The 9,815-nt window shown below is 56.8% G+C and overlaps 2 protein-coding genes across 3 annotated transcripts in view; one reads left to right on the top strand and one right to left on the bottom strand.

Annotated features, from left to right (window-relative positions):
- CACFD1 (calcium channel flower domain containing 1) overlaps positions 1–9,362 on the top strand; it is an 11,387-nt gene extending 2,025 nt beyond the window's left edge. Inside the window, exons 2-6 of the mRNA XM_017849057.1 lie at positions 414–433; positions 2,124–2,196; positions 3,960–4,085; positions 6,552–6,659; positions 7,199–9,362. Coding sequence (XP_017704546.1) covers positions 414–433; positions 2,124–2,196; positions 3,960–4,085; positions 6,552–6,659; positions 7,199–7,289 — 418 coding nt within the window. The 3' untranslated portion in view covers positions 7,290–9,362. The remainder of the gene's footprint in view (positions 1–413; positions 434–2,123; positions 2,197–3,959; positions 4,086–6,551; positions 6,660–7,198) is intronic.
- Positions 9,363–9,672: 310 nt separating this feature from the next.
- SLC2A6 (solute carrier family 2 member 6) overlaps positions 9,673–9,815 on the bottom strand; it is an 8,718-nt gene continuing 8,575 nt past the window's right edge. For both annotated transcript variants that reach the window (XM_017849035.1, XM_017849046.1), the window contains one exon: positions 9,673–9,815. This exon is cut by the window's right edge and continues 963 nt beyond it. The gene's annotated coding sequence lies outside the window, so the exon portion shown is untranslated.

Below are 9,815 nucleotides of genomic sequence, written 5' to 3'. Positions count from 1 at the left end.
TTTTTGAGACGGAGTCTCGCTCTGTCGCCCAGGCTGGAGTGCAGTGGCCGGATCTCAGCTCACTGCAAGCTCCGCCTCCTGGGTTTACGCCATTCTCCTGCCTCAGCCTCCCGAGTAGCTGGGACTACAGGCGCCCACCACCTCGCCCGGCTAGTTTTTTGTATTTTTTTAGTAGAGACGGGGTTTCACCATGTTAGCCAGGATGGTCTCGATCTCCTGACCTCGTGATCCGCCCGTCTCAGCCTCCCAAAGTGCTGGGATTACAGGCTTGAGCCACCGCACCCGGCCAGTTCTGTGACTCCAAGTGAGGTGCCTGTGCCTTTCCCGGGAGTACCTGGGGCTCTGTTGGGTCTACAGATGAAGCTTCAGGAGAGACCTGTGGCATTGCCCTGAGTTGTCAGTTGCATCTGCAGAATTTTGGGGGCACAGTTATGTGAATATTAAATGCTGTATTCCAGGGTAGAATGCAAAAATGCAGCGTGTTTTAGAGATGCAGCAGGATTTCAGACAAGGGTTGTGTGCCTGGCTGGTCCTTGGGGTAAAGTTTTCCTCCTCCAGGGTGAGGGGATCAGAGAGAGGAGCTGGAGAGGGTCTACCCTGGGTCCTGAGAGCATCTGGAGGTGATAGCTTGGGAGGGGACAGGATTGTATGGTGACAGCCCCCTCATGTGGAAGATACCAGCAATGAGGTCTCCAAGTGGACATCCTCCAGCCCTTTATTGCTAAAGGATTCCTGGCCGGAGCCTGCTGGTCTGGGTTGACACCTGGTCCTCCCCCAAGGCTGGCTGTGGGTTGGACAGCTGGGGTAGGGTTGGAGCTGGAGACCAAATGCTGACTGCAGCAGGAAGCACAGCCGAGCTGTCAGGTGAGGCCAGGCACAGCGGAGAGGCAGGGAGCCGTGTCGCCCTTTGGGCACTCTGCTGGGGCAGGCAGGCCCCTTTGCACCTGTGGTTCTGGAACCCCTTGCTGTCTGAAGGCAGATGTCTAAGGCTGTGCTGAGGAGTAGTGCAACGCTTGAGTCCTTTGTTTTAGAAGGAGACCCTGGGGCCCACGAAGCAGTCCCACTGCAGTTCGGCTCACTTTATCTGGCTTCCTTGCCTGCTGTCTGCATAAGGTTACCTGGGAAAATGGAAAACGGCAGAATTCCAGACCCAGGTGGAGGGATCAGGTGCAGAGGAGCTGCTGCAAGTTTAATGAGCTGGTTGCTAATTGCTGCCTCCAAGGCCCCCCCTCAGCGATGGCCTGGGCTTGCTCCCTGCCCAGCAGCCAGCTCCTTGGACCCTCCTTGAAGGCTCCTGGAGTTCCTGGTGAAGCCGGGCTGCAGGCTGTGGGTAGAGGAGGGAGTTGGGTGCAAGAGACCCTGCTGGTGAGGTGCAGCAGGGAGGCGGGGAGTCAAGGTTGCACATCTGGGCATCAGAGAAGCCACGTTCTGGGGTGGAGGAAGACGCCCCCTCCCCTTCCTGGCCTCATGGCATTGTAGCAGTGTGTGGCTGGGCTGTGGGACTTGCTCATATGCAAGAGGAGAAATGGGCCTGGGAAGATGAAGATAGCATACCAGTGGCACAGGGCTGGTGAGGAAGTTAGAGCTGGAACTGCTGCTCGGTCTTACCTGGTTCCCATCTGTGTTCTGAGAGAGGTACCCGTTGTCCCAACTAAAATCCAAGCCACATTTTCTGAGTCAGAGGACTTCTTATGTGGCTGGCCCTGTGAATGGTGACAAGTGACCCTTGCCAAAGGCTGAGTCTTGGGGGAGCACTGGCCTGAATCCTTGAGGGACATTCTCTCTTTAATCCTCCTTTAATCCTCACCTCCCTTTGAGGTGGATATTGATGTAGCTGGGGTCAAAGGGCCAGCTCCTCTGAGCCCTGGAGCGGAGAGAGGGTGCCGTGAGATCCACCTGCCACCTTGCTGCCACCTTGCTGTGGGGCCTGGGGCAAGCTGCTGCACCTCTCTGCATCTCCTCACCTATCTCAGATGATAGAGGGCAGGCTTCTGGGTGCTGTGAGAACTGTGTGCTGAGCATCCGCAGAGACTCTCGTCCTTTCCAGTCATCCCCTGAGGCTGCCATCCCAGCAGGCTCCCCCTGACTCCTTGCTGACTCCTGCCCGTCTCTCTTGTTTCAAGCTTGCGCGATCTCTGGCCTCTTCAACTGCATCACCATCCACCCTGTGAACATTGCGGCCGGCGTGTGGATGATGTGAGTAGCACATGGCCGTCCTGCCCCAGGGGTCTCGCTGGTCGGGAGTCTGTGGGGCGCCTCCTGGGGCAGAGGAGTGGCAGGGGCCATGGGAGTGGGCATCCTTGTGGTTGCCATGGTAACTGGCTCCAGCCTGGGCGCCTCAGGGCTTGTGGGTTTCTGGCCACAGCATGGGCTTCTTTCCCTTCATATCCCCACCATGTTTGGTTTCCTAATGAGAGGTCAGGGCCCAGGGAACGCCCACCCTGGCCTTCATCCAGTGCAGGGGCGAGGCCATCAGTGCTCCAGACATTTCTGGAGCATCCGCTGAGACCGCAGATGCCAAGTGCACTACACTGGGGCCCTCACCCTCTGGGAGCTCCCAGGACTGGAGTGGGGAAGGCCATTCGTTGGGGCTGGCTGAGCACTGGGTTGGATGGTCTGCTGGGAGAGGACGCTCTAAGTCGGAGCTGTGCTAAAGATAGATGGGAAAGGCGGGTCGGAGTTGTCACGGGAACCCGCGGTCAGAACACCCTCATGTGCGTTCCATGCCCACCTCCTGCCAGGGTGGCGCCATCCCATCGGAAGGGAAGGTGGGGTGAGGGCAGGCCCATGCGGCTTGGGGCACATGAGAAGTGGTTGTAACCAGGAATTGACTGTCCTCGTGGGGCTTGGTGCCTTGAGGGGCACAGAGCTGGACACGATTCAGATCCCGTCCTCAGAGACCTATGGCCAGTGGAGAGCCTCGGGGGCCTGCTGTGGCGGGGTCCCCAGCGCCTGTGCTGGCCAGTGGTGGATAGGGAAAGGGGATGGACAGAGAGGCACGTGGCCCAGCTTCAGGGGGTGGAGTCGGAGCCTGGCCGAGTTTGAAGTGGAAGGGGCTGGCCCAGCACAGAGTGAGCCAGTGCTTGGAGGCCTGGTGTGTGGGAGGCTTGGGGCGGGGTGCAGTGGTTAAGAGTTGCAAAGAGAGTGCCTGCCCCGGGCTCGGGGTGGCTCTTGGGTGTCCTGAGCCTGCATTTCTGTTACACAGGCATAATGATGGCACTTTTCTCCCAGGCTTGGGGACAGACAGAAGGGCCTGGCTCAGTGTCTGGTAACTGATTGTTACCCACGCATAGAGAATACCATGACCACAGCAGACACCCTCCATCACCAGTAGCGTAGCTGTTCCCACCCCAAACATGGGGCTGGACGCAAGGACTTGCTAAAGTTCTTCCTTCCCAGCGTGGGCTTCCCCTGGGTGTCCCTGAGCCTGGGGCCAGTGGCATTGGGTGTGTGGGCAGCTCTCCGTGACTGTTTCGGGACTGCATGGCTCCAGCTCTCTGCCTCCCTGGTGGGGCAGCCTTCCTGGTGGTGGTGCCACTGACGGCTCTTGATGGCCATGGCAATAATACTAACAGCAGACAGAGGACGCAGCTGCCAGTGCTCCATCTGCGTATGAACCCGCTGCAGTGTTACAGCAGTGCCATGATGTGGGGTCCTCTTTCCTCCCTCTCACACAGGAGGAGAAAGGGACGCTGAAGCCCAGGGGCTTCCCTCTAGGAGTGTTCAGTTCAGCTGGGGAGATGGGTGCAGGAGCAGCTGGGGAGTGCTGGAGTCTTCAGCACAGGCTCTTCAAGGGGTATAAGCAGGTGCCCTGGAGCAGCCGGGCGGCTTCCCAGAGGAGGAGGGATGAGGGCAGGAGGGTGAGAGAGGTGGCATTCCTTATGGCACTGGCACTGGGGGCCGCCCTCATCCTCCTGGGATTGTCAGTTGCTGCTTTTCTCCTACCCTGGTCCCTGCAGCATGAATGCCTTCATCTTGTTGCTGTGTGAGGCGCCCTTCTGCTGCCAGTTCATCGAGTTTGCAAACACGGTGGCGGAGAAGGTGGACCGGCTGCGCTCCTGGCAGAAGGCTGTCTTCTACTGCGGGTGAGGGGCTACTGGGCAGGGTCCTGTGACACAGTTCCCCAAAACCCCACTGGCAAAATAGGACCCAAAAGTCAGGTGAGGGTGGGCAGTGTATTCAGTTCTTCTCTGTACAAGTGTAAACTGGGATTGCCTTTGTGCACAGTGATTTGCTGATAGCTGCCAAAACATGCCCCAGTGGTGCTGCACCCGGGAACTCAGCTGTCGCTGTGCTGTAGTCACTGGAAGGTTCAGAGGTATATGAGCATGTGTGGCAGCATTCCGTGCAGTTGAGAGAAATGGGAAGCATCTGGAATTTTGGTCCATCCCCTGGGAGTTGTTAACCAGATGATAGTAGGTCTGTAGGACATGTTTCTCTGCAGCCTTTGCGAAGAGTGGGTTCATCTAGATGTCCTGACGTGAAAGGGGAGAAGCAGGTTGCAGAGCAGAAAATGTGGTTGCCCTCTAAATACGCTCGTTAAAAATTTTCCCATTTCTAACAATGAAATCAATATGTAATACTTCTCTGAGTCATAAGATGGAACTGATTTCAGGATAAGTGTAATACATGGAAGCTTCTAGAATAATGCCTCTAGTGCATAGGAGGCTGGTGGCAACAGTATTTATTATTGTCTAGGTTATCTTTAGAAAGAAGTCTAGATGCAAGCTTGCTTTCCCTTCAGAGAGGCCTGGTAGTTTTGATGGTAAGAGCACAAGCCACATGCTTACTTGTGGAGCCATCTTCTGCCGTATCTAAATCACGAAGGACACAGGATCACAAAGCTCTTATCTACACGCAGTGTCATGTCGCTAGGGGTTTAAAAAACTGTATTTTAAAAATGCTAGCCATAATGGAAATTCATTAACAATAATTTGGAAAATAGAACAATGTTACTCGAAGCCCACTGCCTGCTAATCTTCTGATGTGTGTGCTTCCTATCTGCAGGCATTTTTTAAAAAGCCTGCTCTTAATACAGTTATAACCATTATGAATAAGTTTGTATCCTGCTTTTTTCACATAGTGTAATGATACAAGCATTTTAACATCGCCACAGATTTTATAACATGCTTTCAATACAGGAATGTGTGTTCAGCTGGATGATTTTCTTCATTTCTTAACTGGTGTAAATCGAGCTGTGGTAAACATCTGTCTGCTAAAACTTTTTCTGTGTTTATGATGATTTCCTTAAGATCTATTTTCAGGTGTGGAATTACTGGGTCAAAGATTCTGATCATTAAAAATATTTTAAGACGCGTGGCTACGTTGCTTTCCAAAGAGGTCCCTTGAGTCTCTCCCCCGCCCCCACCCCTGCCCAGGGCTGCACACCACTTCACATTTGCATTTATCTATTTGTTATCTAAGAGGAAAAATATTTTCCCGCATGTTCCCATTGCATTTTCTGATTTGAAAATTTTCAAGTTTCCTTTTTAACCTGTGGGAACCTCAGTGTTTTGCTTAGCAAGTTCAGTGTGTTTTCTGTATTAAAGATTCAATGATCCTTGGTTGTATTTCCTGCAACTATTTTTCCAGCCTGTTGTCTGCCTTTAATTATTTGTCAGAAGGTTCCCCTCTGTGGTCTTTCTTTTTCTTTGTAATTTCTATTATTATGTTATCATTTTGAAGTTTTTTAATGACAAAAATCTCACAACCACATGTCTACAAGAATGGAAATTCAGATAGAATGCAATTGGCCATGAGTCTCGTCCTCCCGCACAGGCAGCCTCCTCTAGGAAGGCGACAGGACAGAGTGCTGTTCTCCAACCTGCAGGTATCCTCCTGGCCCAGTTAGCCTAGGAATTGCTGCTGGCCTGGAAATTCCAGCCAGGATGGAGAATCAGCCCCGGGGATGCGTACGCCCCAGTGGACCCTGCCACCAGGTGATGCCAAACAGCAGCAAGATCTAGGCTGACCCTGCAGACCCCGCAGCCTGCAGCCCTCCCATGATGAGACCCTCCCATCATGAGACCCTGTGTTCCATGTGGTTGAATTCTGGGGACCTTATTTGTGGCGATGTAGCTGGTGTTACTCTAGGACTCAGTGCATTTATTTAGTGCCTGTGGTGTTTAGCATTGTGTAGTTAACATGCCTGACCTCAGACAAAGTTTGATCCCCTCTCCACGGTGGAGATTTTGAGTAACTTGCCCGCAAAGCTAGTAGGGCCTGGATGGGAAGCCAGATTCTCTGTCACAGCCTCTTTCTGTCATAGTGAGGGCACTGGACCATCTCGTTACTGGTTAGCCCTTTTTGGGACCACAGACCCCTTCAAAAATCTGATGAAAGCGTTGGATCCTATTCCCAGAATGGAACAGTTTTACAGACAAGTTCAGGGCCGATCAAGGACTTTCTGAAGCTGTGTCTCAGTTGATTTTTTGGGATCCTTCCTGTGCCCTGGGTGTCTAGAAAGGGGGCTGGGCCGAGTCTGGGAAGCAGGGAAGGATGTGGTGGCTGTGGGGCTGGACAGCCCCCCTTGACCTCTGCTTCCCCCCCAGGATGGCAGTTGTTCCCATCATCATCAACCTGACCCTGACCACGCTGCTGGGCAACGCCATCGCCTTTGCCACGGGGGTGCTGTACGGACTCTCTGCTCTGGGCAAAAAGTGCGTCTGCTGGGCCCAGCCCCTGGGCAGGGCCTTCCTTCCCCCCGCTGCCTCCCCCACCGAAGTCCCTCAGTGAGGAGGGTCTGAGAGTGGCCCCTTTTAGCCAGTGGAGACTGAGGCAGAGGTCCCAGTGACTCCCGGTGCTTCCAGGGCTCAGCTCTAACAGGTGAAGACAGAGGATTCACAACACTTCTGCGTGGCCCAGTCTTGCCCTGTCACGGCCTGCAGCAAGGATAGCAGACATATGACTGGTGGGAGCCCCTTCCCCTCCCGGGTCTGCACCGGGCATTGTAGTCAGTTGCCACCCTCTCCTGCAGAGCCCAGACTGAGGCTGGTTCCTTCTCAGCCCATCATCCCAAGAAGCCTGGGCCCCTCTCAGAGGGGACAAGACAGGCCTTTGCCACCCCAGCAGTTGTCTCTGGGGAAATCAGAATGCCTGCAGGTCACACTTGGGTCACTTGCAGGAAGCGGGCAGTGGTCAGGAGGGCTGTGGGCATGGGGCTGGCGCTCCACGTGACGCTGCCTCTCTCTCTCCCCAGGGGCGATGCGATCTCCTACGCTAGGATCCAGCAGCAGAGGCAGCAGGCAGATGAGGAGAAGCTCGCGGAGACTCTGGAGGGGGAGCTGTGAAGGGCTGGGCACCCCTCCCTCCCTGCCCCCTCCTCTGGCTCTGTGTGAGTCCAAGTGAGGCCTGGACTGTCCACACTGAGGCACAGCCTGGAGAGGGGCTTCTGCACCTGCCCCTACACCTGGAGTCCTCTGCTCTCTTCTCCAGACTTGCTTAAGCCAGGAGCCCCTGGCTGCTGGTGTGAGAGTCTGGGCTGCTGGACTTGAGGCACAGCCGAGCAGAGCCTGCAGCAGCTGTGTGGACACCAGCTGGCCTTGCTCCTCCACTGGGTGGGTCTGCAGACCTCACACCACAGACAGGGCTGCCAGTGACCTGGGAGCAGCCTCCCCTGGAGATGCTGGTCCTGGCTTGAGGGGAGGTGCAAGTGGGACCCTGCCACCTGGACACTGGGCAGAGGGACCTCCCCCAGCTCTCTTGGCAAGTACAGCCCCAGGGTCCGGGACAGCCTGCCACTGCCAGCAACCTCCCACCGCTGCTTAGGGTGCAGCCCCCACTGCCACCCCGCCTTCTCAAGAAGCCCACAGGGCCCCTAAGGTGCATCCCTGTACCTGGAACTGCAGCCTTGGCAGTGACCGGACAGCTGGGTGGGGGATGCTCCCTGCCAACTCCTGGGACCTTGGACAGGCCACCCCAAGACCCCGCAGCTGCCCCTGCTCCCTGGGCCTGCTAAGGCCCCTAGGTTCTGCCCATCACTCCCCCCCACCCGCTGGCCTTGGTGCTAAGGAAGTGGGGAGAGCAGGCTCTCCCTGGCATCACTGAGGGTGCCCACCCTCTCCCTGGTGTGGCCCCATCATGTCAGCCGCAGCCCAGCCCCGTGGGCCAGTGGGTCTGACCTCAGCACCCACTCAGGTTCTCCTGCCGGCCTGCTCAAGCCCTGCCCTCAGGGAGCCTCTGCCTTTTAAGAACTGGGCAGAGGCCACAGTCACCTCCCCACACAGAGCTGTCCTCACTGCCCCGGGTGCCAGGCCATCTGGAGCCAGGCCTACCCAGGGAGGACACAGAGAGCTGGTGCCCAGGAAGTGCATCCCCGTATTCCCTCTGCCCCGTGGCCTCAGCCCGCTGGCCTGACTGTGAGGCTGGCTCTTGGCCATCAGGCAGGTGCCTGGTCAGGCCTGGCTTAGCCTGGGTGGGGCTTGGCAGAAGTGGGAGGGCATGGAAGATATTCCATCTGGGTCTGACCCCAGGCTGGGCCTGTGCTGAGCTTCAGGAGCAGAGGTACTGGGTCTTGCTAAGTGGACTGTTTCCCAGGAACACCTCTTGGGCCCATCTGTGTCTGAGGTTGGGAGTGGCAGGCTGGTGGGCTGGGTGTGGGGTTCTTTGGGTCCTGCCCAGTACTGCCCTGGGGACTTGTCTGTGGGCTCCTGGGTCAGCAGCACCCCACCCCCGGGAGTCTGGCCAGCTGAGCCCCGGGGTGGCAGGGGCATTATAGCCTGGTGGACACGTGCCTTCAGGGTTCCTCCGGGGCCACTTTCCTCAGGCCAGTGCTGGGCTCAAAGGGCTGTGTGTGTGTATATATATGTATGTGTGTGCGTGCACGCATTTGTCCCATGTATGCAGTGAGTGAGACCTGTCTACCTCCCACGAGAAGCAAGGGCTCTGCCCGCCCTCTGCTCATTCCTACCCAGGTAGTGGGGCCCCGGGTCCCCTTCTGCCTGGCCTGCCTGCTGCTGCCCCTGCCAGAGGGGCCTCAGTGACAGCCAGAGACAGCAGGAGAAGGGTTGGCTGTGGATCAAGGAAGGCTGCCCCTGTGCCCTGTGGGGAAATGGTGGGTGCACTGCTGGATGCAGAGGTGGAAGGCCCTCAGCCACAGGCCAGAGCGGGTGGGTCACCTGTCCCAGGTTCCCAGCAAGTCTGCAGCTGTGCGGACCTGGGGCCTCTGACCCTGTCTCCCAGGGAGTGTGCTGTCCAGCAGGGGCCCTGCCTTGCAAGGAACGTCTCTTCCAGCGGCCGGGCCACTCCTGCCTCGTCTGGGCTGTGTGTGGCGCTCTTTCCCCCTTGTCTGCACCTCTGGGTTCTGTGTGCGTCTTGAGCAATAAAGTACGGCCGTGGCTTGCGTGCCTGTCCTTACTCCCTTCTGCTTTGGTGCCTGTGTGTGTGTGTGTGGAAGCCACGCAGGAGCCGCTGGCCCAGGAAACAACTACAGGTCCTATCCCGAGGCTGCCTCTGGCATCACAGAGTGACCTGCTCAAGGTCACACAGTTAGGAAGAGGAGCCTGTTAAGGGCGGGCCTCGCTGTAGGCTTCCCCTCACAGCAGCCTCTTCCCTGCCCTGCTTGGCTGTGGATCAGCAGTCAGTGGCCCTGGCAACCTTGGCTGTTTCGGGTCTAGCCTGGCTGCTGTGGGGGCTTCCCTCCTGGAGTAGACCCCACTCTTTCCTCGCTAGGGCTACAGGCCCAGTTCCTTTATTTTTATAAAAGGGTGAACACAGTTTGCGGATAGGAGCTGCCTGTTCCCAGAGGTTGGGCTGGGGCAGGAGGAAGTGGCCACACTAGGTCCTTTGCCCTGGCATTTTGTGTGTGTCGGGGGGGG

This window comes from Rhinopithecus bieti, unplaced genomic scaffold (genome assembly GCF_001698545.2).
Source record: "Rhinopithecus bieti isolate Rb0 unplaced genomic scaffold, ASM169854v2 scaffold_2205, whole genome shotgun sequence".
Classification (NCBI taxonomy): Eukaryota; Metazoa; Chordata; class Mammalia; order Primates; family Cercopithecidae; genus Rhinopithecus; species Rhinopithecus bieti.
The sequence above is the reverse complement of the archived record's forward strand: the minus strand, read 5'-3'. Positions and strand labels throughout refer to the sequence as shown.